Source organism: Lemur catta, chromosome 13 (assembly GCF_020740605.2).
Source record: "Lemur catta isolate mLemCat1 chromosome 13, mLemCat1.pri, whole genome shotgun sequence".
In the NCBI taxonomy this organism is placed as follows: domain Eukaryota; kingdom Metazoa; phylum Chordata; class Mammalia; order Primates; family Lemuridae; genus Lemur; species Lemur catta.
Genome location: NC_059140.1, coordinates 74,746,086 through 74,773,595, shown reverse-complemented (window position 1 = coordinate 74,773,595; position 27,510 = coordinate 74,746,086). Strand labels below are relative to the sequence as shown.

General features: G+C 37.4%; 1 protein-coding gene across 3 annotated transcripts in view; it reads left to right on the top strand.

The window, feature by feature from the left end:
* Positions 1-1,641: 1,641 nt before the first annotated feature.
* USPL1 (ubiquitin specific peptidase like 1) overlaps positions 1,642-27,510 on the top strand; it is a 35,111-nt gene continuing 9,242 nt past the window's right edge. Inside the window, exons 1-7 of one of the 3 annotated variants that reach the window (XM_045567069.1) lie at positions 1,642-1,760; positions 4,720-4,885; positions 5,409-5,537; positions 13,920-14,532; positions 18,630-18,743; positions 23,314-23,443; positions 26,776-26,901. In XM_045567069.1, coding sequence (XP_045423025.1) covers positions 4,787-4,885; positions 5,409-5,537; positions 13,920-14,532; positions 18,630-18,743; positions 23,314-23,443; positions 26,776-26,901 — 1,211 coding nt within the window. In that variant the 5' untranslated portion in view covers positions 1,642-1,760; positions 4,720-4,786. The remainder of the gene's footprint in view (positions 1,761-4,719; positions 4,886-5,408; positions 5,538-13,919; positions 14,533-18,629; positions 18,744-23,313; positions 23,444-26,775; positions 26,902-27,510) is intronic. The other 2 variants (XM_045567070.1, XM_045567072.1) reach the window with 2 other exon arrangements.

Genomic DNA, 27,510 nt, shown 5'->3' with positions numbered 1-27,510 from the left:
ATTTTGTAAACGACGATATTTGGGGTTTTTTTTGATATAATTCAGATTGGTGATGTTGTTCTGCAATCTTAAAATTTTAGCTAAAAATTTTTTGACTGAATCAATTGTTTTGTTCAATTTATGAGTTAACATTCATGAAGTGTTTATTAAAAATAGCATATTCCATTCTAAAAATGGAAATAGCAATGATGAGGCAAGAAAAATCCCTCTCAGTTTTCACTATTTCAGTGAAATAACACTAAAGGAGGAAATAACACTTTCTCAAATTTTCATCACAATTCATAAAAAAAAGAACACCTAACTAGCTAGATCTTAAACACATATACCAGTACATTAATAATCTAGTAAAACAAAAAATGTAAACAAAAACCGACCAGCCTATTTTTATATGGAGAAAAAACAACACCCTTGGATTTCTTGGCCATCTGAATTCATAAATACCAAAAACTAAAATCCATTTTACTAAAGAATTTCTTCCTACACGAGACTTGATTCCTCCATACTACCTCATCAAAATTATCAGCATTACTCCAGAATATAATCATTTAGTTTGAGACCACCAAAAAACTCCGCAGTCCAAAATGCCAATCGTGGTTACTCTGTGAATAAATGGTTAGGAACTAAAAATTGTTATCCTAGGATGCAGAACCAACCGACCAAAAGGACTTCTGGAATATGCTGCCCCAAGATTTAGAATGCAGCCGCAGAAATAGCATTCGCGGTCACGACGTCCCTTAAACCACATGACCTTCCTACGAAAGCAGAGCCTTAAACTTACCACCTAAACGAGAACTCCCCCTTTCTCTTAAGTTAAAACAAGGCAGGGCAGCAGGGATCAGCGAAGCAGGGACAGATCCCCTGCTGACTCCTCAGAGCGGACCATGGACAGCAAAGTCCCTGTGCTTTCGCTACCCCCCTTACCGTTAGAAGATCTGGGAGGGAGGAAAGGAGGAGAAACACCCCAAAATCCTGGTGGAAAAGCCCCTGGCCCCTAAGGTGGGGTTTAGGGAGACAGGGAGGGGCAGCTCCGTGTGTGGTGACCCTTTGTGAACGCGCACTCTGTGGCAGCATCGGCTCTACCGAGGGGGTTGGAAATGCGGACTATGGGTGCCCGGCGCGGCCCAACCGTGGAAGCCACGCTGGCGGAGAGCCTCCATGGCACCCTCGCGGCGTCGGGAGCCCTTCCTTCTCCCACCCAGGGTCACTCGGGGCCGGTCGATTCCCGACCACGACTTGCGCGGGCCAGAGTGCAACGACATGCACGCCGATCTCTTTCCTCAGCGTAATCCCTCCGCAGCCGGCCGCGCACTAGTTTTAATCACGCCCCACCCCCTGGCCGCCGGCGTCACCTCCGCCACTCGCACGCTTTCCAGCAGCTTCCAGAAACGTCGCCTCCCCAAACTCAGCCATTCACACATGGCGGGCTCTGCAGCCACCGGCCCCGCCCCTACTCGTCCCCGCAGTTGAAACTGCGGCTGCGGCAGGACAGACAGCCACGCCTCTGAAGATCGCCGCCGGAAGTGCTCCCGTCCTCGCCTTCCCCGCTAGGCCTACGTCCTTTCAGGCCCTGCGTGTAGCCGGGAGGGGGACTCTTTTGCCGCGGACTCAAGCCGGAAGTCGCTTTCCCAGCGGAGACGCGGGTGGGGGAGGAGCAGTCCGGAGGTAACGTGAGTTGAACGTTGCTACTAGGTGGTGTGGCGCTCAAGCTGGAACAGGAGTTTGGATCGACCCGGTACGAAGAAGGGGAGTCCCCGCGACAGGTAAGGGAGGAGGGGAGTACTTTCTTTTGGCTGTCGATATAGGGAAAAGGGACAGAGCTGGGGTGACCCGTGGGGTAGTTGCCACGCTGAAAGGATGGGCCGGGCTGGGACAAGCTGGGGTGGAAAGGGTTGGTGATTAAGGTACAGAATTGGAGTAACAGATCCCTGTGGGCTCAGAGATGTAAACGCTGAAGAGAAACCAGAGTTTGTTTTCGTCTCCTAAGGCGTGTGGAGATGGGGAGGGTTAACGGACCCTGCGCCTCCTTGGCTTCCAAGGTTGGGTTTTGAAACCCACCTCGCTTGGTCCTATCAATCTCTGATTCAGGACAGCTGGGTTTGGTACCAGACAGGGCTGGGCTGAAAAGAGACCCTATTTTTCGGCTTCGAGGCAGTTGTGGCCTCACCTTTTACAGTTTACGTGCTGAGCCCACTTGGTCTCGGAGGGCAAGCTTAAATGGATATAAGGCCCATCTTCGAACAGCTATTTGTCTGGGTGTCCCCATTTTGCACAAAGGATTGTGAATTAACTTTAATTGCATACTTTTTGCGATTCCGGTGGCCAACTTGACGCATTCATTGTTCTGTAAATGGGTCCATGATGGGCTAATAATTCACATTAGGGCTCATGAAGCGTTAGTGGCTACAGAGGTATGGAAAGGGGATGTTAGAAGAAAGATGCTGGAAGTGAAGTGGTGTTTAGGAAGATAAAACTGGAAGGCTAGGTTGGTCTCACAGTGCCGTGAGCTTTATTTAGGTCATAGTACTGTCTTTAGGTCATATTGGGCTGTTTGGACGGACTTGCCTATCTGGCTGGAGTAAGGTGTTTTTAAGGTGAGCAGTGACAGGTTCAGACTTGTTTTATAAGAGCATTATTTTGACGGTGATGTGGAGTGGGTAAGAAATGGGATTTGAGACCTTTCCAAAGAACTGTCCATAGAATTTGGTGAAGAAGACGGAAATGAAAGAGTAGAGAGCGACTCAAATTTCCTAGACTTGTATGTTTGGAAGGATGGAGATGCCAAAATTTAGGTGAGATACAGAAAGTAGGAGCAGGTGGTTTTTGAAGGGTGGAACAGCAGTTACTTAAGGATAAATTAAGTTGTAAGAACCACTCCGGCATTTTGTATTTAAGACAAAGTAAATTGTATTTAAAAGAAGACCTGGAAAGCCCACCTGTGGTATTTTTTTTTTTTTAAATGAATTTTTGTTTGGGGGGTTTTGTGTGTTCAGGATTTCAACTACCAATCTACCTGCTTTTTCCGTTGAAATGCTGGTGGTAGAATCATGATAGCAGATTTGAAGACTCCTCATGTTTTACCTTTGCAATAGAGACAGAGAAACTATCTGAAAAAATTTTCTAGATTCCCTCAGGCAGATGGAAATTTTCATCAAGAACAATTTATTCAAGATACAAAGCCGACCAGTTTCTCTTTCAAGAATACTGCAGGAGGATACAGCATACCCTGCATATTTTCTACACAGAGTGAAGTAAAAAAATTAGCACCAAATAGTAGCTTTAATTTACTATGTGTGAGGTGCAAAGTTTTTTACATGCATTATCACATTTACTTCTTAGGAAAAATCAATTTTACAAATTTCTGGACCCAGATCTGCAGGTATAAAGTCCATGCTTTTAATCACTCTGGAGCTGTAGAAGTTTGACTCTTTCCTACATAGTTCCCTTTTGTGAGTATAAGTAGAGCAAGCCAAAAGTAAATAAATTGTCTGTGAGGAGCCTAAAAATCAAAGGATGGTACCAGTAGTTCTCAGTGAGGTGATTTTACCTCCCAGGGAACATTTGGCAATGTCTGAAAACATTTTTGGCTGTCACATCACATGAGTAAAGGTCAGTGATGCTGCTAAACATCCTACAATGCATAGGACAGCTTTTTTTAAGAATTATTTGGTCCAAATGTCTAGTGCTGTAGTTGAGAAACCCTGCCTTTTGGTTATTTCTTCAAGAATAGGAAATTGAGAGTCACTGATACTTTTTTAAAAAGCATTTTTGTTTTTGAAATTATTCCTTGGCTTGAAAGGTTTGTGAAGTTTATACAGATGGAACAGAACAATATAACTAGTTTTCAAAGTGAATCCTGTGAGCCTCTGTTTCCCAGGACATGGTTGATGTGGAATCATGGATTCTTAAATTTAGGAAAGACTTATGCCTGGAATTATTTTACAACATCTCAGCTTAGTGATAATTCACATTTGCCTAAAGGTCTCCTGTATCTGGTTCCCCCAAATTGTAAATCCATATTTATTTAAACTGCTCTTAATTATTTTTTCCTTTCACTGAAGTCCAGTCTTTCATAATTTTAACTCTACTAAATGTGGTTCTTGGGACTACACTCAAAGTAAGCTTTTCACATGTGTAATTTATACAATTACAGTGTTTATATCTTTGTTCTGATGACAGATCACTTGCAAATAATATAAAATAGTAGTTTGTTGGCAGCTTTTAAAAAGTAGCATTTTCCCCAACTGGTGAAGTATTCTTGGTAGTTCAAAACAATAGGAATGTATGGAATATATGGTTCATTGGTTCTTTTGTCCCTGTCAAATGATGGCACTATGGATCTGGGGTTTTTTAAGTCCTTTCTCAGTATAATGCTGGCATATTTGTTTCACATTGTGCGTAGACTCTAAAAACTTAGGTTTTCAAACTCTGGTCAATACAGTTTGCTTTAAATAGTAACTACCTCTGCTAGAAGTTTTGTTTAATTTGCTTGCAAATGAGTCTGCTGTCTAAACTGGTTTTGTTGTCAATATCTACTCTGTCCACAAATTTGCTAGATTTCAAAATATTGGTATTGTTTTCACTTCAAAGTCATAATTGTGGAATGTTTCTTCTAGGACACATAGCCTTCAAAATATAGATACATCGTATAAAATAGCACAGTTCTTTTTTAGAGTAAATAGAATTTTTTATTTAATTGTCTATTGACTTTTTTTTTTCCAGGGTTCATTGAAAAATCCTTAGTGATATTGACATGTTTCAAGTGACATAAATTAGCCAATGACTCGGAATGATGGATTCCCCGAAGATTGGAAATGGTTTGCCAGTGATTGGACCAGGGACTGATATAGGGATATCTTCACTCCACATGGTGGGGTATTTGGGAAAAGTTAGTGAACTTATTTTTTGCCTCGGTGCAAAGTTGTTTTTTTTTCCCCTCCTATTTTTGAGACTTCAATTCGGTTTTAATGTTACCAAGTAACTTCTAAAAAACTGTATCTTCCACGGAAATCTTATAGTAATGGCGAAAGATTGCTTTACTGTGTTTACCTCTCTGTGTTTTATTGATATGTGAAAGTAGAAATAAAACATAGACCTTGTGGTTTACTATTCTTTAAAAGTATGACACATACATTTTCCCTGGCAGTTGATGTTACTTTTTCCTTGCAAATAAAATTGATGCTCTTCTCAACACTTAAAATATATTTAAGACTATAACACATTATTTTTGGAATAATAGCTGTATTTAAAGCCTTAAATGCATTTCTTTTATTTGCTATGTTTAAAATATCTTACCAGGATTCTTCTAGCTGAAAATTGTAATTTTTTCTGGTTGCCTTTCCATTTAACTTTTTATAATTTTGTATATTCTAGGAATGTCTATATTTTAATTTGCTTTATTTCTCTTGTAGAATTATGATTCAGCTAAAGTTACGTCAGATGGGTATTGTCCTGCTTGTAGAGAGAAGGGAAAGTTAAAAGCCTTAAAGACTTACCGAATTAGTTTTCAAGAATCTATCTTTTTGTGTGAGGATCTGCAGGTAAAGTATTACTCTTATATAGGTTTTAGCCTTTTGCTTTTTCTTTATTGTTTAAATTTTTATTAATTTTGTAATTTTTAGACTGTAGATTTTTAATACATAGATAATCTGGGTTCTAAATCTGTCTGGTTTAGAATTTTAAATAGCTTTTTATTTTTCCACCTAGTTTCCTGTGTTGTTGCATAATAATGTTTATTTTTATGGCCATTAGACTTGTGAGAGGTGAAAATTAATGTCAAGATTGATTTTTTTTTTATTTTTATTTTTTAAAACGTGTGGAGTCCTGGTTAGCTATTAGCATATCATAGTTACTCATCTCTTTGGTTTAATTTTGGGACTTACAGTGATGTCCCCAGCAGAGTATTTTGGAAATTGGTTAGTCCAAAAACAATACATTATATATGCTCTGAGCTAATATGTACTTAAAGTTTTAAAAGGCTCTAAATATCATTTAAAATTAATTATAGTAATTTGTACTCACTGGTATAACTTTTCTACAGGGGCTCGTTAAATTCTGTAATACTCTACATTTTGTGTTTGACAGTTGATGAGACTATTTTATCCACATTTAATTCTCAAAACTTTGCAAGATAAGTATTCCCATTTTATGAATAAGAAAATAGATTTATGGAGTTTAGGAAAAGAAGATCTTTGTAGAGTGGCAGAGCTGTGATTGAAATGTAATCCTCTAATTTCAGATATGTTTATTGCAGCTAAACTAGCAGTTCATAGAATTACCTGGAGTGCTTTTAATAAATTTCTGGGTCTCACCTCCTGATGCTGATTTAGTTGAGTTGGCACAGAATTCTGTAGTTTTGTAACTTTGTGGATGAATCTGATGATCAGCCAAGTTTGGAAAATACTAGACTAACATGACTTGACCACGTGACCACCAAATAGATACTTTCGCTGGGTACAATTTGAAGAGAAATAATCCCAGGCATGTCTGTAAATACAAACAAATTTCCGTATGCATTTATGCAAATTTTTTTATGAGTGTCACAGTGTTGGTACTGTTCCAGATACAAAGTTAGATACAATAATGAATAAAACAGAAATATCTTGCCTTTAAGGGAGTTATGTTCTAAAGTGGGACAGATAATAAGTAAAGTCTGTGTGTTTGTGTCAGGTAGTGAAAGGTGCTGTGGAGAAAAATAAAGCAGTGAAGACTGGAATGCTGGGGAGGGAGGAGTTTGCAATTTGTTTTTTTTTGTTTTTTTTTTTTTTTGAGACAGAGTCTCACTTTGTTGCCCAGGCTAGAATGAGTGCTGTGGCATCAGCCTAGCTCACAGCAACCTCAGACTCCTTGGCTTAAGCGATCTTACTGCCTCAGCCTCCCGAGTAGCTGGGACTACAGGCATGCGCCACTATGCCCGGCTAATATTTTCTATGTAGATTTTTAGTAGAGACGGGGTCTCGCTCTTGCTCAGGCTGGTCTCGAACTCCTGACCTTGAGCAATCCACCCGCCTCGGCCTCCCAGAGTGCTAGGATTACAGGCGTGAGCCACCGCGCCCGGCCATGGAGTTTGCAATTTGAAATAAGAGTGGTGAGGGGAGCATCTTATTGAGAAAAGTGAAATTTGAGCAGAGGCCTGAAAGAGATGAAGAGAGGAATGAGCCTTCTAGGCAGGGAGAGAAGCAAGTTCCAGGAAAGCCCTGAGAGGATGGAGGCTCTCTGTCATGTTTGTGCTGCTGCAGTGAAACCAGCAGAATGGTAGAAAGAAGATAGGTCAAAAATAATGGGGGAGCTGGACCAAGAAGGGTCTTATAGGCCATTGTAAGGTCTCTGGCTTTTTTTACTCTGGGTGGACTGAGGAGCCATAGTAGGGATGTTGGCAGAGAAGTGCCGTAACCTGACAGGTGTTAAGGGGAGTACTGTGGCTGCTGGGTTGAAAATAAATGTAATGAGCAAGACCTGAAGCAGGGAGACTAGTTGTGGTATAATAGGAAAAATATTTGGTCTTTGTCCCTGGTTTCCATCATAGAACTAAAACTCTTGAAATTTCCTGACTCATGAGTATCTTTTATTATTCTTAATGATCCTGTTTGTTAACACGAGTTTATACTGATGAGGTGACTTAGAGTGGAGCCCTAGGTAGCCTCAGATGGGGCCACTGCCCAGAAAGACCAAGTGATTAGAGAGTTAGAGTTAGAACTTTTGGCCCCACCCGCCAGCCTCCAGGCAAGGGGCAGGGCTAGAGATAAAGCTCTATATAAAACAAGATTTGGATTTTTTGAGCTTTGAGGTTACTGGGAGGGTGTTGTGCCCAGAGGACTTAAAAGCTCAGCACCCCCGCCCACCGACACCCTATACCTTGCCCTGTCACTCTCTTTGTCTGTATCCTTTGTAATATACTTTAGAATAAACCAAGTAAGTGTTTGAGTTTTGTGCGCCATCCTTACAAATTAATTGTATCTGAGGAGAGAGCGGTGGGAAACCCAGTTTGTAACCAGCTGGGTCAGATGTATAGGTAGTCTGGACTTGGGATTGACATCCGGAGTGGAGACAGTCTTGTAGGACTGAGTCCTTAACCTGTAGGATATGACAGTTTCTCCAGGTAGATAGTATCAAAATTGAATTGAATCATAGGATACCTAGTTGATGGCCACGGGAGAATTGCTTGGTGTGGGAACCCCTCCCCCCACATCTGATCACAGAAGTGTACTGTGAAGGTAGAATATGTGAAGGTGGTTATAATCAAAATGGAAGAAAACCCTGACTAGTAGAGCCAGAGAAGGCTACTAAGAGAGGGTTCTCGTGCATAAATGCCTGATAAAATTATCACAAAAGACTCTGTAAGAACCGTAACCTTGCACAAGGCCTTTACAACCTTACACAAAAAGTGCTTATGCTAGGACATCTGCTCAGCAACTGCCTGTCCAACCCTGGATTGGTGTCAGCATTGTTAGTGATCTTTGTAGCCAAGGATAATTATCTCAAAACAATTAAGTAATCCTCTTCATTTTTCCTTTAAAACCCTTTGTCTTCCTTTACCTCTCTGAATGTACACATAGTTTACCATGGTACACGTGTTCCACTTGCAATGCTTTATTCTTGAATAAATATCATTTTCTTTTAGAGAGCTTCTGTTTCTTACTTAGGTTGACAAACAGAAAGGAAAACAATTTTTTTCCCTTCAGACTAGTTGAACGCAATTGCAGTATTCCAGGGGGAGAGGGTAGTGGCAGAGGGGATGAGGCGTGGTTGGATTCTATTTAAACCTTGAAGGTAAAGACAACAGGATTTGCTGAAAGATTGGGATAAGGGTTTGGAGAGAGGAAGCAAGGATGATTCCAGGATTTTTGACCTGAACACTTGGGGGAATGGAGTTGCCAGTTGATGAGCTAAGAAGACTTGGAAGAACAAGATCTGGGGGAAAGACCAAGAGGTCAGGACCAGTTAAGCTTGAGACTTCTAACATCTGTGGGTATATGGAGTAAACAGATCTATGTATCTGGCATTAGAGTTTGAGGTTGGAGATGTTTGATCATCATGAGCATGTAGGTAACTGAACCATAAGTATGGATAAAGAAGTCCACTGTCTGAGCCCTGGAACACTCCAGCATTAATAAATTGGAGAGATGAAGTAGAACCACAGTAGAGTCTGAGAAGTGGACAGTGAGGTACAAGTAAAACCAGGAATGAGTGTGCATTGTCCTGGGAGTCAAGGAAGGAAGGGAAGAAGTCATTACTATTAAATGCTGCTGAGAGCTTAAGGAAGGTGAGGATTCAACTCACCCTTGACTAGAGTGTTCTGGGGGTCCTTGGAGACCTTGATGAGAGTAGTTGGGGTGAAGTAATAGTGATAAAAGCCTGGTGGGAGTTAGAGGGAGGAGACTTGGGAAGTATTGATTTTGGGGGATTGTTTTTAAGTTGGGAAAAAGTAACAGCACGTTTGTATTCTGATTGTATCCAGTAGAGAGGGAAAATTAGGGGAAAGTGTCTAGAGGGGCATCCCTGGAGCAGGGGATAGGCTCTGTTACACAAGGGAAGGGATTAATTTTAGGAGCTTTGACAGCTCATCCCTAACAACAGACTATATACACAGTTTACTAATTAACTAGCTCCAAATAAAGTTGTAGAATTGGAACATTGGAAAGACAAAATAAATTTTACTGATTCTAAATAAAAATTACTTTTTTTCCTCTTTTGAACGATGTATAATATTTCAGAAGAGTTCTTTAACCAAGGACTGTAAGAATAGAGAAGTCATCCTCAGGAGATAGGTTTTGCCTATTAAGATTAGGTATATTATATGCATTTTTAGTTTTTGAAGCATTTTTTTTAAGTGATAAGGAAAAATAAACAAGAATTTTAAGTATATAGTTTGCAAATGTTAAAAGAACTGAGTAATTTATTATTGATCTAATTTTTTAAAAAAATTTTATCAGCAGTATGAGCTCAGTGTACTGCTTAAAGTGAATTGGTTTACACCAGCAGTCAGCAAACTCTTTACTGTGTGATGCATAAACTAGGAATGATTTTTACTTTTTTTAAATGGTTGGAGAAAAAAATCAAAAGACTGCTCTTTTATAACACAGAAAAATTGTATGAAATTCAGATTTCAGTGTTCATAAATAAACACATTGGAACATAGCCATGCTCAATCATTTATGTATTGTCTATGGCTGTGTTTGCAGAATTGAGTAATTGTGACAGAGACTGTATAGCTCACAAAATCTAAATATTTATTATCTGGCCTTTTATCAGTAAAGTTTGCTAAAGCAAACTTGAATCAAATTAATTTCTAAAGAGCTCTAAAATTTGGAGTCCACTCTGCTATAAAATTGCATACAGCCATTTGGAAAAACCCTTTTAATCAGATATTTATATGTTTCTTGATTTGTATATACCAATATTCAAGACTCTGGTTCAAAATTAGTACCAAATTGAAACTCAAATGTTTTCAAACAGTAGAAAGTTTTAAATTGTCCTTTTTTTTTGGAGGAGTACGTTATTCAGCGTTTATTTTGGAGCATTTTATTATTCACTCTTTGTTTGAAAAAACCATGAAATTTATAATAAAGAGGTTTTTATATTATTAGTGTTAAGTCATCAGTGAAAACACTTTTTTGTTTTTGTTTTCTTCATTTGTAAAATGAGTGTAAATTATTTTTGTAATTTGCCTTTGGCTATACCTTACAGAGAATTACTTATCCAAATATAAGATAGACATATTATGTTTTCCTTATTTCTATTTTACATGAATAAAAGCAGGAATTTATTTAAGTTGCTCCAAAAATCAGGGAAAGAGACAGGATTACTTTTTTTTCAGCATTAGATTTTAAATGACATTAGATGTTTGTGCCGGGCTAAAAAATTAATGCTTTGTGTATAGTGTTTATGTTTTTTTTTTCTTTTTTGAAGAGAGGTTAAAAGTTTTATTCTAGCTGTAAAAGTGATACATGGTCACTGAAAAAAAAACTAAAATCAGGCATAAAGAGATAGAAATCTAAAAGTGTTAATTTATAAAAGGGAAAAATCAAGATAGGGACAAATTATATTGTAGATTAGCCCTCTGATGGGAGCACAGATTATGTAAAATCAGTGAGGACATTGGAAAGTGTGAGTGGAAGCCATCCAGGCCACTAAGTTTTGTAGCCCCAGTGCCCCTTATGGTTTTTTATTGTGTTTAATTAAGTAGGGGTGCAGGTAGGGTATATACACCATGATCTTGACTGTCCGAGATGTTTTTTGGGGATCTCAAACAAAAAAAATTTTTTTTTTTTTTAATTTTTTGCTCAGCAGTATTTTCCTCCTAAAAATTTAATTTTTATTTTTTTGAGACAGTCTCGCTCTGTTGCCCAGGCTAGAGTGCTGTGGCATCAGCCCAGCTCACAGCAGCCTCAAACTCCTGGGCTCAAGCAGTCCTTATGCCTCAGCCTCCCGAGTAGCTGGGACTACAGGTGTGCAGCACCACACCTGGCTTATTTTTTCTATATGTATTTTTAGTTGTCCAGATAATTTTTTTTTTTGTTTTTACTTTTTTTTTTTTTTTTTTTTAGACAGAGTCTCACTTTGTTGCCCGGGCTAGAGTGAGTGCCGTGGCATCAGCCTAGCTCACAGCAACCTCAAACTCCTGGGCTTAAGCGATCCTACTGCCTCAGCCTTCCGAGTAGCTGGGACTACTGGCATGTGCCACCATGCCCAGCTAATTTTTTCTATGTATATTTTTAGTTGGCCAGATAATTTCTTTCTATTTTTTAGTAGTCACTCTTGCTCAGGCTGGTCTTGAACTCCTGACCTCGAGCGATCCTCCTGCCTCGGCCTCCCAGAGTGCTAGGATTATAGGCGTGAGCCACTGTGCCCAGCCTTATTTTGAATTTTTAAATTGTAAGAAACACAAAATTTATAATCATAACCGTTTTTAAGTGGAGAGTTCAGAAGTATTAGGTATATTCATATTGTTGCACAACAGATCTGTAGGACATTTTTTCATCTTAGCAAAACTGAAACTCTGTACCCATTTAACAACTATTTCCCATTTTCCTCTCCCATATCCCCATTCTAATTCTGTTTCTGTGAATCTGACTACTCTAAGTACTTCATGTAAATGGAATCATACAGTATTTGTCTTTTTTGACTTACCATAATGTCCTCAAGGTTCATCCATGTTGTAGCATATGACAGAATTTCCTTCATTTTTAAGGCTGAATAATACTGAATTATATTTATATACTGCGTTTTCTTTATCCATTCACCTGTCTGCAGATATTTGAATTGCTTCGAATTTTTGGGTCTTTGAATGATGCTGCAATAAACATAGGTGTGCAGATATCTCTGTGAAATCCTACTTTCAATTGTTTTGGATATGTACCTTTTGTGGTACTTTGAATACACAGTTATTGCTATTGATTTTAAAGTATTCTCCGTTTTCTGACATATGGTAGGATCTAGGAAATAATCTCAAGATATAAAGTTGATGGTCAGTCAGATTATTGATGGTGACTGTGCAGCTAGTTGTTAACAGAAGAATCTAGAACTTATCTGTTTAAACTAAAGAATTTCATAAGTGCAGTATTATGAGTGTAGTGTTCAATTGTATAGAAGAAGCTACATGAGGGGATTTACTACATTTCATTTATCTGTTGCTGTGAAATGAATCACCTTGAAACTTAGTGGCTTACAGATTTTAATGGCTTCATTTATTCTCATAATTCTGAAGGTTGACAAGGCAATTCTTATACTTTACACGATGTTGGCTGGGACAACTGAAATGTCCACATGCCTGGCAGTTGATACTAGCTGCTGGCTGGGAGTTCTGCTCAGGCAGTCAGCCAGGGGTCTCAGTTCTTTTCCGTGAGGGTCTTTCTATGATGCTCATTGGGCTCTTCACAGCATGAGAGCTGGGATTGAGAAGAAGTGTTCCAGAAGGGCTCTAAGAGGACACGCCCAGTAAGCCAATGCTTGTCAGGCTTCCGTGGACATCATGTGTGCTAATGTCCCATCAAAGCTAGTCACATGGCCAAGCTGAGTCTATGAGATGGCATGAATTACCAGGAGGTGTAGTTCTTTAGGTCACTGGGGGCCATCAAGGTAACAGTCTACCATACTTGTGTAAAAGAAGGAGCATTTTAAGTGAAGGCATTTAGTGTATAGATTTCTTGAATTTATATTGTAAAAATATTCTGGTAGTTTGTAAATTTAGGAAAGATTCACTGATCAGTGATTCATTTACATTTTTGGTATTTGGCTGAAATTGTATTAATGCACACAGTAAGCTTTGACAAGGTCATTAAAATTCAGCCAGTTTGACTCTAAACTCAGTAAGGATGTGGAACTACAGCCGGTGCAGTGGGTGCATGCCTGTAATCCCAGGAACTCTGCTGAGGCAGGAGGATCACTTGAGCTCAGGAGTTTGCTACCAGCCTGGGCAGCAAAGACTGCGTCACTTAAAAATAAACAAATAAGTAAATAAAAATAACAGCAGTGCTCTCAGATTCATATTCAGTTTTAAAATATAAGATATTTTTTAATTTGAAAATACTTTTCAAGCTTTTAGTGTTATGCAGTGTGTCTGTCCCAAAAGAATAACATTTTATTTTATTTCTTTACATTGCTGAAAATTTTAAATTTACTTGACATTAGATTTTTTTATTAAAGCAAAAATATGTATGTTTTCCTTGTTAGCTTTCCTCATGTAACTCAGGGTAAACCCTTGGTTCAAATTAACTAGGAGAAATTGTTCTTTTGGGGGCCAGATTTTTTTGTTAAATAGTTGTGTTTGTCTCTAGTTCAGATTTAGGTGGATAAATATACCCCATCCATGTCAAATTAATGCTAAAATCTTATACATATTTTCCATGATATAGAAACTGTAAAGTAAAACTTGAGCTTATTTGAATATTTGTAGTTTTTATCATTTTATTTTTTCTTTTTAGTGCATCTATCCTTTGGGCTCTAAATCACTTAATAACCTAATTTCTCCTGATTCGGAAGAGTGTCACACTCCAAGTAAGCCTCGAAAAAGAAAGATCTTGGAAACCAGCTGTAAAGACTCACTTCTTTTAGCAAATTCCAAAAAGACTAGAAATCATATTGTTACTGACGGTGAACAAATTTTGAACAGCAAACATAATGGAGAAGTATGTGGTGCCAGCTCATCAAATCCAATTAGGACAGCTGATTGCTTGGAGCAGAGTGAGATTTTGGAAGCTGATATTGTTGACGTGGCTACTGAAAAAGATCCTCCTACAATTGGTGTCTCTGGAACTGGGGGAATTTCCCCTCAAAATGAAGGATACACATCTGAACTGGACATGCCGTTGGAGAGCAACTGTACATCATTTCGCCAGACTTTATGTGTCCAGTGGAAAAATGCTTATGCTCTCTGTTGGTTAGACTGTATCCTCTCAGCTTTGGTGCACTCAGAAAGGTTAAAGAACACTGTGACTGAACTGTGCTCTAAGGAGGAATCCGTATTCTGGCAGCTGTTCACAAAATATAATCAAGCAAATAAGCTTTTGTGTGAGAATCAGTTGGATGGAGTTAACGGTTGGTACTAATATTTTATTTCTCTTTAATTTTTAAAGATGTTAATGTTGTAGTTTGTCTCACAGCAGGTGGGGAAGATACCATTGGTAGCTTCTGTTTTATGTAGAGATCTGGGAGCAAGGAGCCCAAGGACAGTATCATGAAGCTTGTGGTAATACCAGTTATATTATCATAACTGCCCAAAAAGCAGTCCTTTTCAAAAACTAAAGGAGAAGGAAGCTGTGATTGTGTCTTATAGCCTATCGGGATAATAGTAGTCATCATAGATTCCATCAGAGTGTTTAAATTACTGAAAAGCAGAATGAAGAAGTAAATAAAAGTCACCCATAATTCTCCAACCCCCCAAAATCTCTCATCACAATAATTGTGCCTAATTTGTAAATTAAACCTGATCATAGGTATATATGTATAGATAAAAAACATAGTATATATAGGGTTCGATACTGTCTGAGGTTTCAGGCATTCACTGGAGGTCTTAGAAAATATTTCCCACGGATAAGGAGGGACAGATAGTACTGAACCCTATATATACTGTTTTTTCCTGTACGTATATACTTAACAATCAAGTTTAGTTAAGATTAATCTGGCTCAACTGCTTGCCATCAGTTGGAATGTGTTTCTGTTCATGTCTTCCACAAATTTAATGCCTTTTCCGTATTAACTAAGCACTTACCATATAATGTGGCTGTAACTTTTGCAGTTTGAGGTGCGACAGCAAAACTAGCGTGAATTTCTTTTTCTTTATTCACAATTTCACAGATAAGAGATTCGTTCTTACTGTAGACCTTAGCAACCTCAGCATGTGATTTTTTTTCTTTCCTTACTAGCTAAAAAACTTAACACTTTTTCACTTAAAGGAAGTACTTTACAGCTTCTCTTTGGCGTATCTGAATTGCCAGCATCACTACTCTTGCACTTTGGGGTCATTATTAAGTCAAATAATGACTTGAACACCAGCACTGCAATACTGCCAAGATCAATCTGATAATCTAGAAAGCTGCTAAGTGACTCGTGAGTAGGGAGTGTAGGCAACATGGATACTCTGGACAAAGGGAGGATTCACTTACAGGGTGGGACAGAGCGGGAAGGTGCATGATTTCATTAAACTACTCAGAATGGCATGAAATTTAAAATTTATGAATTGTTTATTTCAGGAATGTTCCATTTAATGTTTTCAGACTGTGGGTGACTTGTGGGTAACTGAAACCACAGAACGCAAAACTGCAGATAAGGAGGAACTACTGTATGTAGTGCCTCATTTAGTTTCTTTTGAACTTTTTAAGAAGGATGTCATGCAGCATGCCTTTTGGGACCTCTGTTTTTCTTTTTGTAAAGATTTATCTTTGAAGCTGCTTGTACTTCATTGCTTTTCATTGCTGTATAATATTTCCATTTTGTAAAATAATATAAGTTTGTTTATTTATCCACCTGTCAGTGGTCAATTGGGTTATTTTTTGCCATAATGAATCCTACTGCTGTGGCCATTTTAGGGCAGGGCTCCTGGGGCATGGTAGAAGCGTTTCCCTTCAATGTACCATATGAATGGAATTACCAAATCATATGTTTTGAGTCCAGATTTAGAAGATAATGGCAATTGTTTCCTAAAGTGGTTGTACCAGTTAATACTCCCATTAACAGTGTATGAGACACCTTTTGGATCTGTATATTGTCCCTTGATTATTTTCATACTTTGAGATTTTTGCTATTTAAGTGGGGTAAAATGATCTGTGATCTTGATTTGCCTTTCCCAGATTTTAGAGAATTTGTTGGCTATTCGTGTTTATGTTGATCGTATGTGTTCCCTCTTCTATGAAATGCCTGTTTGTGTCTTATCTCTGTTCTGTTGATTGTCATGTTCTTACTGATTTGTATGAGTTTTTGTACATCCTTTTTGCTATTTTTGTATCAGATAAGTGTTGCTGAATCTTCTCCCAATTTGTGGCTTATGTTTTTACTTTTTAAAAGCCGTCTTAACTTACAAGGAAGTATTTAGCTTTCCTTTTGGAACTAGTAATGTTTGTGGCTTTTTTTTTAAAGAAATCTTCCCTTTTCCCAAGATCAGAAAGTCATTTATCTGTGTTTTCACTGAAAAATGAATAACGTTTTGCTTTGACTTTGAAATTTTTAATTCAGCTGGAATTAATATTTATGTATGGTGTGAGGTAAGGATCCATTTTTTTTCCCATTTGCGTAGCCAGTCTTTCTATGAAATAGCTCTACTTTTTTTTCCTCAATTGATCTGTCATGTCACCTTTGTCACATTAACATTCCATATGTGTGTGCCGCTATTCCTTAACTCTCAATTTTGTTCTGTTGGTCACTTTTTCTATCCCTGTAGCCACACTATTTAAATTATGGCAGCTTTTTAAGTCTGCTATCTTCTAGGGCAAGAATCCTCACCTTTATTCAATGTATTTGGAACTATCTTGGTATGTTTTTTTTCTGATCTTGTGCATATATTTTTTTGACAGACACAACATTATACCAAGCTTTCTTTAATATACTAAAAAGCGTGACTTTGGTCATGCAGTCTTTTATATGGATCCTGTACATTGCTCCCCCATTGTTGACCATTCAGGCTGCTGAGCAAGTTTTGCTATTATGAATTAACACCAGGGCAAATACCCATATATCTTTTAAACCCATTGTTGATTAATATCCTAAGAGGGATATTAAAATATGAATATTAAGGGTCTTGCTGAATGGCTTTCCAGAAGGGTTCTACCAACATATAATTCTGTTTTCATTATGTAGAAGAAAATTTCTCAGCATTCTAATCACCTTGGGGGATAATTTTTAAAATGATTTTGTTAGATAAATATTTTTTTTCAATTTGGGTTCCTTTGAGACTGAATTTTTTAAAATGTGTTAGTCATTTGCAACTTTTTGCAATTTAAAAAATTGATTTCTTAGACATTTTTGCCTTTGAGTTTTCTATTTCTGTTTTCTATAATTATAGGAACCCCAATGCTGAATAGGTGATAGTAGTTGTTGCGGAACAACAACAATTCAATATTGAAATTAATTTTAATTTTGTATTTTTATCTTTTTACAGAATAGATGTAGTTTTTACAAGCTGGTTGTTAATTATATTTGAGTTGCATTCCTTTGCATTGTAAATTTTCTTTTTTGGCATGGTTAACAAATTCTGGTTAGTGCTTATTTAATATTACAGGAGAATACAGGTATTTTCGTTAGTGAAATATATAAGCAGCATGTGATCAGGCTGTATGAATTATTTATTAGAGATTTGAGTGAAAAGATCCATTTATAGCTTAAGAGTAACTAGAGTCAGATGCATATGAAGGCTTTTATTCAAAATAATTTTCTTATTAATGTTGGATAGTTTCTTGTCATGGTAATTCCATTTTGAGGACTTCTACTCTAAAGAAGTGATCAAATAGATGGACAGATATTTGCCCAAAGATGTTTATCACAGTGGTATTTATAATAGTGAAAAAAAGAAACCGCTTAAATGTCTACCAATGGGGGAATGAATAATAAGGCTGTTTCAGTCACAGCGTAATAGTCTGCAGAGTTTTTAATGAAGCAAATATGTGTGGACAAAGCTAGGTATGGAATGAAATAAACACTATGATGCCCCTGAAGACCACCCACACCCCTCAGAAAAGACATAGAAGGGAAAGAATCATAACTTCATTAAGTTTCCTTATAAATTTATCTGTTCTTATCACCTATCTAAGTTCAGTAGAAGTTACACAAAGTAGAATAAATGATGTTGTTTCTAGCATAAGTAATAATAGCACATGAAGAGATAGCTTCAGCTGTTTCAGGATGCGCAATATCTGAAAGGTTAGCTATTTTATTAATACTAGGCCTGTGATTATTTGGGTGAAAAAGGCTTTCACTGAGATTTTACCCAGGCAGAAAGTACTAATGATTTTGTGCTGATAATAAATATTAAGGGACTATACAAGATACCACAGAGGAGGAATAATTAAGGAAGTTCTGTGTTTTGCTTTTTGTCTCTTTGTAAAACTTATTTGACTCTGATAAACTTTTGGTCTTATTAATGTCTCAGTTTTCTATGGAAAGATGTGCACTGATGAGGAATTGATAATGTATATATTTTTTAGATGGAGATTGTAAAAAACTTGCTTCAGAAATATATGCAGAGATAGAGACCTGTCTGAATGAAGTCAGAGATAAAATTTTTGTTAGACTTCAGCCCCAGCTTAGATGCGAATTAGGTAAGTAATTGGTATAACTTAACTGTATTATTCATCTACCATACAGAAATACGTACATCATAAGGAAAAATGTTGTTTGGATGATTATATTCTTGGGAGAGAAAATCTGGGTAGTTTGACTTAGGAATCTACCAGTGGTTAAATCACTGTTGGGCAGAGATATTCCATATAAATATGCAGGCTAGTGTTCTACCTCTTGAGAGTGGGTGCAGTTCTCAGAATCTGAATACATAGGAGACACATCATTGGTTCCTTCTCTAATACTTCCACATTTTTAGCCTTTGCTGTGCATTAAAAAGCACCTAGAGAATTTAAAAGTAAATGTCAGTGCTAAGGGCCAACCAGGTCAATTAAATCAGAATCTCAGGGATGAGGCTCAGGTAATCAGTAAGTCTTAGGAACCCCTACATGATTCTTATGTATGGACAGATTTGAGAATCTGACCTAAATCAACCGTAATAATTTTACTTCTACTAGTGATTGGTTTAGGAATGAACATGTGGTACAGCTTTGGCCAGTGGAATATTAAGAGAAATATACTGATGACTTTTTTTTAGGAGGCTTTAAAAGAGGCACAAGGGTGAGACCTGCTTTGTCCTCTGAATTGGTGTTTGGCCTGTGGGAGCAAAGTGGAGCAAGGAAGCTAGAATATCCATCCAGGTCTTTCTAAATTTTTTTAGTATTACATAAAGGAGCTACTGGTGATTTTATTTATTAATTTTTTTGAGAGGGTTGTCTTTTTGTTTTTATTTCCTTTTTATCCTTGTAACTCTTCTATTAATATTATAGTAGCAGAATATGACACTCCCTAGTAGTAATTATGCGTAATAAGTATCAGTGTCTTCTAGTTTTTCTTTCAACAGAAGGCATTTATGTCATCAGACCCAGATACCGTATTTGGAAGCAGTGTCTTTTGTACATGTCAGATGGCTTTTGACCTACTTCTTTGTTCCACGGTTCTGCCCTTAGTTTTCTACTTTTTTCCCCCACATTTTTTATTGGTATATAATGTACATTTACTTTGTTTTTCATGGACTCTTATGTATATAATTTACTCTGTTCTTATAATCTGATTTTCCATGTTCCAAATCTCTGGCATTGCCTCCTTTAGGTCTAAAGAGCTGTTCTAATTTGTCATCAGGTAGTATCTCAGCTGGAATGAATTTTCTTTTTATCAAAGTATAATTTACATGCAGTAAAACCCTTCTTTAAATGTATATAGTTGTGTAACCACCACCATAATCAAGGTATGGGAAAGCTGTATGTATCACCCTAAAAATCTTCACCATGCTCCTTTGTAGTCAACCTTTTCCTCAACTCCAACCACTGATATGTTGGGTGAATACTCATTTCAGAGGAGCCTTTTCCATAAGATCCCTAGAGTATAGCCTGAGGGGCTTCCATGTTGCATTTGGCAGGTTTCTTTTCCCTCTCAGAGTAACCTAAGATATTTTGCTCAGGGTCCCTGCTGCAGTTCCCATTTGAATAAAAGAGTGGTTTCTTCTGCAGTCTGAATCAACACCCTTCTTACTCCTGATAATTACATTTGGAACAAAGTTTTGTCTTTTGCTCCACCTCCTCCTTGGGCCTGGTTTTCTATGTAACAGAAGGAATTTTTAAATTATTATTTTATGTAATCATAACAATTAAGCAAGCATACAACTCTTTGAGTACAGTAGGATTTTTGTTTGTGCTACCCATTCAACAGTGATAGGTGCTGTATTAGAGCTGAAGTTCTTACTAATGAAATCTAATCTTTGCCTCAGAAAGCACTTTAAAATTTTACCATCTGCGTGTTGTCCTTCTGAATATTAACGTTTGTTTTAAAGTGCTAAAGACAAAAGTAGAATCTGTACTGACCCTGAATGTTGATTAAACTTTTAAGTGCAGCATCTTTATCATTTGATTATTGTTTTTAAAAAACACATTGTAAACTATCCTCTTTGCTTTCTCTCCCTGCAATAAAGAAATAAAACATTACAAATACAACAGAAGCCCCTTTTGTATTCTTCCCCAATTCTTCCTTATCTCCTCACAAAGATAACTATTATCTTCAGTTTGGTATTTTCTTTCCCTTGAGGTTTCTACTTATTTATGTAAATCTGAAGACTGATTTACTCTTTGAGTATTGTGTACAGGTGTAAGGATGGACAGACAAGTAGAGTCTGTCTAGATTGGAAGCCTTCTGCTTGGTTACTTCATGGTTTCACGGAGGTGGTTGTGCAGATAAGAGGGGAAAGAGGACTGTCAGTAAGTGGTGCTGGGACAGTGGGTTTCTGATATAGGAGGAATGTTGGATCCTTACTTCACACCATGTTCAGAAAGAAACTTAAGCATGTTTAAAGACCTAAATGTGAAAAGCATAGTTGTAAAACATTGGCAGAAAATATAGGTAAATATTTTTATCACTTTAGAGTAGGGAAAAGATCAGTAGATGTGATTACTTTCAAGTTTAAAACCTTTGGGCAAAGATAGAGCAAAGTAATAATATCCAGGATACCTTATAAAGAACTCTTCTTATACATCAGTCAAAAAAAGACAACCTGATTAAAAAAAAAAGTGGGAACTTGAATAGCTAGATAGCAAAGCGTTACTGAAAGGTTTGCATCATGGCAAGTGAAGGTATTATAGGGGAATATGCAAATCAGATTTGGAGTGGGAAGTTGGGGTTGAGATGCTAGAGGCTAAGAGACCACATAAATAATTTAGACAGGTTATCAAAATTGAAATTAGAGATTGGTATTATAAGTTATTTAGTAAGATGCTTTATACTTTGTATTCATAGAATTTGTAATCAAAGACCAATTTATATAAAATTACCTGTGATGGTCTGTAATCATTTAACTTATTTAACAGTGTGTTTTGAGCTTTTTCATGATATTGATTCATTGAGAACCTTATGTATTTTAGACTTGAAGATTTTATGTTGTCATGATGAAATGTAAATTGTTTGCTGTTTTTTTCAATTAACATTTAGTTACAATAGAGTAAGGATTTAAAGGCTGACTAATTACAAACTGGTGCTATACTACGTACTGTTGATGCGTACAGTGTTGCGTGTTTTTATTTCTAGGTTAGTATTTCTATTTCTGAAAAACATTTGATTTAATGTTTTTGTACAAAAATAGCAGCAGGACTATACCACAAAAGTGACTGTTAAAATAGCCTTAATTATTTTAATATTCTATTAAAATAGAATATGCTTGGCCAGTAACACCTACTATCTGCCTCGTGGTCCTGCCAAGGTGACTGTTCCTGGCCATGTTGAAGGCGATTGTAGTTCCAGGCTAGGGGGAGAACTGGTCCATGGAAGTGAAGCTCTGTCCAGGGGAAGGAGGAGGTAGGACTCACTCTATCTGGGACCAAATCAGTAAGGCAGCATCTAAGCTTGTCTGAGGATTGGAAGGAGAGAAGCCAATTGGAGAATGAATGTAAGAAGAATTTAAATCCTATTTAACTTACTTGCTGCTCTCAAAGCTGGAAGCCAGCATTGACCATTCAGTTTTTGTTTTAATGGCAACAAAATTCAGATCTCTAGTCTTCAAGTTGTCGAATTGCTAAAGGAAAGGATTAACTGAAAGGTTTAGAAGAGTGGTAGGTGAAGAATGCACAGATTTAAGGCCTGTCCTTTAACCCCTGTGTGTCATTGTTAGGTCTATCTCAGTGTTCCCTGGTCCTCGGTTCCCAGTGTCAAGAGTGAGTACTAGTACCGAGTTGAGCCGATGATGGAATGATCACAAATACAAAGCAATCCCACACAGTTAATTACAGAAAAGAAAGAAACTATACAAAGTGAAAGTAAAGAAAGAAGCTACCCAAAGTGAAAATATGTTCCTCTGAGAGGAACAGGTCAGTCTCTAAGAGTGGAGAAAGACATTGAGGACTCTCACGTGGTTTCCTTATATTGGCCTGGTCTGGGGGCGGGCTTATAGCAGGTGTGGGATATTACCAGATGATTGCCAGGTGTTCTGTGTTTTCCTGCAGTCCTTTCCCCTGATTGGTCCCCCCCTTCTCCGCCCCTAGGAACCACCCTCCTGGCCTATACCCACCACCTGCAGATTTGATCCCTACCTAACGTTTTGCCCTCTCCACATGTAGAACAAGAGGATTGGAATAGAAGTGGTGTTTTAATGATTCTGTCCAATTCTGATACTATTCTACAGTATTTTCATCACTTTTTTTTTTTTTAGTATCTATAGCAAATCATTTACATAATTTTTATTTTCTGTGCCCTACGGCTATTATAGTTCTAAGGTTTTTTTCTTCCTGAGGAAAGCTAGAAAGACCTGAGAAACCAGTTTGGGTCTTTTGTGTTTTTTGTCTTAAGAGGTTTTCATAAATGTCTTCCAAGAAAAATGAAAGAAACTGAGGTGATAATTAAATCTTTGTGCTGGACATTTTTAGAAAAATGTTTTAACCCCCTGCCACCCAACTGTGAATGACTTACTCTGTAATACTGTCTTCACATATATTCATACTGTAAATATAGTGAGAAAAGACAACAGCTAATTTTGATTTACTTTTTGCAGTTACTAATTATGAACAATAATTTTTCCTTTTCTTTTTGAAGGTGATATGGAAAGCCCTGTGTTTGCATTTCCCCTGCTCTTAAAAATAGAACCTCACATTGAAAAGCTCTTCCTATTTTCTTTTTCTTGGGACTTTGAATGTTCACAGTGTGGACACCAATATCAAAACAGGTTAGTTTTTTTGTTTTTTAAAATGAATTCATTCTATTGAAAATGAGTCTAAGTAATATAATTTGAATAAAACTTGCTTCCACCTGTAGCACTGCTCTCTCCCTGGTTTCTTCTACCTTTGACAAAATTTCCTGCACATCCTGAAGTTTCTTCATCGCTAAGGTTAAAAGAAATTTGACCACAAGAAACTGCAGTTTGTTTGCTTTCTTAAACTGGAAGGGTCAAAAACCCATGGTTGGAGAGATTGCTTATAGGAGTTTTCTTTCAAATTTCTTTAGCGGGAAGTGGAGACAATGAGAATGGCACCCTCCTCCCCCTCTGGATTTGCTGCTGAGTAAGAATACCTCTCAGAATTCCCTGCAACTGTGTGTGTTTTGTTTACTCCTCTAGTAGAGACTAGAGTTTTTGTTTGTATGTTTTAGGTTTTTAGCATCACAGAAACTGATTTTTAGGCACCTGGAGTCTGGCAGCCGTTCTCAGAGGTAATGTAAGGTTCTGTATTCCCTTCCTTAGTTCCATGAAAGACCAGCCACCACCAGAATCCTCCTGCATGTCAGCTGTCTCAGCCATCCTTTCTCCTTTTCTTATGTCCCTTGGTGAGGATTAGAGGGGACATGATAGATGTGCATGTTACCTTCAGGCTGTGTGCATAAGGTGTATATGAAACATAAATGAATTTTGTGTTTAGACTTGGGTCCCATCTCCAGGATATCTCATACATGCAGATATTCAAAAACCTGAAAAAATTTGAAATACTTCTGGTCCCAAGCATTTCAGATAAGAGATACTTAACCTGTACCCACCATCTAATGAGAGGAATTGGGTTTTAGAAGAGGAGTCAGGGAAGGGAAGTTTTCATCAGACATGATATCCTCACTTTGTCCACACCTGAGGAAGTTGTTGGCTGACAGTTAAAAAGATTACGAAACTGGCTCTGTTGGTCATTTAAATTATTACAATAGATATAAATCTTTTCATCTTTTCTTTAACTCACCTACTAGTAAGTTAGAAAACTTGGAGTCTCTCAAAGTTATTAAATAAAAATGTGAGGAAAATATTACTTAGCTATTTGTTGTCTAAATATGAGGTTCTTTTTAGATATTTGGGGAACAATCAGAATTCAGTCTGGGAGAATGCTCCAGGGAATGTAAGCAACAGAGTATTTGTTTTATTTTTTTACCAGTTAAAACTCTTAGAACAGGGTGAGAATTAACATTTTACTTAAACCTAGGACTTAAATAATTTAGTGTAAGCAAGTGAGTATGAGAACAAATATGTTTCCAGGTCTTCTGTCGTTGATTCATATAAATTATCTGAGTTTCTCATCACTCACTGAGGAAGAACTTGGTATCCTCATTTGACAAATATGAATACTGAAGCTTGAAAGAGTTAGATAGGTGCCCAGGGTGACACACTAGTGAGGGGCAAAGTCAGGAGTTACACTTAGGCTCTTCTGGTCTCTAAGACTTTTTTGCTCACTCTGCTGTACTCTCTAATCACTACCTGGGGGTTTTAAGTAACATAAATAAGCTTGATGGTTAAAATCGGCTTGATTATAGCTTTTCTAGAATCCACATCTTAGTTGTTTGTCAGTTTCTCCTTGAGGGTGTTGTATGTGCCAGAAACTCATTTAGGCACTCGAAATAGTCTCTTTCCTGGCCAAATTCAGACTAGTGAGTTAGAGAGATAATAAATGAACACATAATAGAGGGCCAGTGACTTAGTAATTAATTTGATCTTTTGGCTGCTTTACATTATCTTTGAATACAAGGTGATAAGTGCATTTTAGAGGAGTATAGAAAAAGCTGTGAGAACTTGAAGGAAAGAAGCCACGAGCCACTTTGGTTTGCTTTTTTGTTTTTGTTTTTTTAAAATAATCTTCCTTTGTTCTAAAAATGAATGTAGTTATAGAGGAAAAGCTAAAATGAAGTGGCATTGCATTAAATATGTTTTAACATGTCATAACTTAAAACTTATTTCCACTTAACCTAAAGGAAGATCGTTCTGCAGATTCATTTGTGCTAGTGCCTATTTACAGGCTTCTGCTTGATTTAGGAAGTATATCCTAGAGGCAGTTAAAAACATGGTCTTTGTAGGCAGCCTCCCTGGATTCACATCTCAAGTCTGTCATTTATCATCTGATGTACATTCTGTATTTCGGTTTCCTCATCTGTCACATGGGGTTAAGAATAGCACCTACGTCTTAGAGTTATTTGGAAAATGAGTGCCTAGCACCATGTCTTGCCCTGCACAAAGTGAGTGCTCAAAAATGTTAGATGTCATGGAACATTAATGCTAATTTGCTGAGATAAACTCCCTTTTATAAACTAAAATATAGGAGTCTTTACTAAACAATTATCTTTGAGAATTTAGCAGATATATAGTTAATGCATTTGTTGATACTTTTATGTTGCTTTGCTTTTACAATGTTAACTTCACTGAGAACTGATCCATTTTTAACAGCCGGTGGTTATCTCACTTAGGATTTGTTAATATGGTTATTGTTTAGAAATGAAGCTTTGTCTCTTTGGTTATATGAAACTGCTCTTCTGATTAAAAAATATTTCTATTAAAGTGGATGCAGTTGAGGTTCAGTGTACATCTTTAAAGATCATCTCTTTAGATGGCTATTCCTATCAAATATTCAGACTACAGGACAAATTTAGAACTTGTTTAACCTGGAAAAACATAATGCTTTCACAACTGATGCTTGTAATTATTTTTAAGGATCAAGGAAATTAAGTTGTATTGATATATGTTCTTCATTATATATTTGAAAACACCCCATTTCATTTTTGGTCATCAATAATGGCTCACCAGATTGAATTATTTGAGTAAGGGGTGGGGTGAGCTCTTAATAAATATGACAACCATAAAGCATTGGTTCTTAACTAGGGGCTATTTTGCCCCCGACAGGACATTTGGCAATGTCTGGAGACATTGGTTGCTGCAACTGGGGGCTGTTACTGGCATCTGGTGAGTAAAGGCCAGGGATGATACTAAACATCCTATAACGCACAGGACAGTGCCTTGCAACAAAGAATTATCTGGTGCAAAATGTCAGCAGTATTGTTGAGAAACCATGCCTTCAACAGTTTCTTGCTGCATCTCGTAGTTGAAAAAGTATTGGTAATTAATGTGGGGAGTCTTTGCAGAAAGCTTTTTTACTAGAGTTAGGAGGAACATTTTTATGTTAATATATGATTTGGGGAAATAGGAATGTATGAATAAACAATTAAAGGGGGAATATGTTTATTTTAGACATTGGTTTAAACTAATGTGAATACATTTAACACAAATTATTTTGTTGTGTTGTTTTTTTTTTTTTATAGGTTTACGAAGAGTCTGGTCACCTTTACAAATGTCATCCCTGAGTGGCACCCACTTAATGCTGCCCATTTCGGTCCATGTAACAGTTGCAACGATAAATCACAAATAAGAAAAATGGTATTGGAAAAGTGAGTTCCGATTGCCTTATAATTTTTAGAACAAAATGAAGGTGAATTTACATTTTTTTAATGTGTAGAATTGAAAATGACGACTACAGCCTACCTTTGAGAAATTTGAGTTAACATTTATTTGTGAATGGTCAGCTGCCTCTCTGTGTCAGGGACTCTGGCCAATAAGCCGACTGTCCTCGATGAATTACCACAGAAGTGCTGACTTAGGCTGCTTGTCTGGCTCCACTTTCCTGGTGTTTTCCCTTCTTTTTGCCTTTTTTTCCTCTCCCTTTAAGGATAAAGTTTTTCGTCCTCTGCCAAGTTACTAAAATTCTGGAATTTTCTTAATCTAAATTTCAAGAACTAAGATAATACAAATATGAGCCATAGGCTCATCTGTCTGAATTTCCATCCTCTCCCCGATCTCGGCCTGCTAGTTCTTCATCATCACGTAAGGTTTCTGCTGCCCTTGAGCAGATGTGTTTTCATTGTATTTTGCCAGCTTTTCTGTTTGTCCTTAGTGGAGAAGTTGGTTAGAATAACTCTCTCGAGTGTTACCAGAAGCCGCATCTCTTTAAACCCACGGGTCAGTTGCGTCTTGTCTCTCCAGTTAATCCACTCACACAT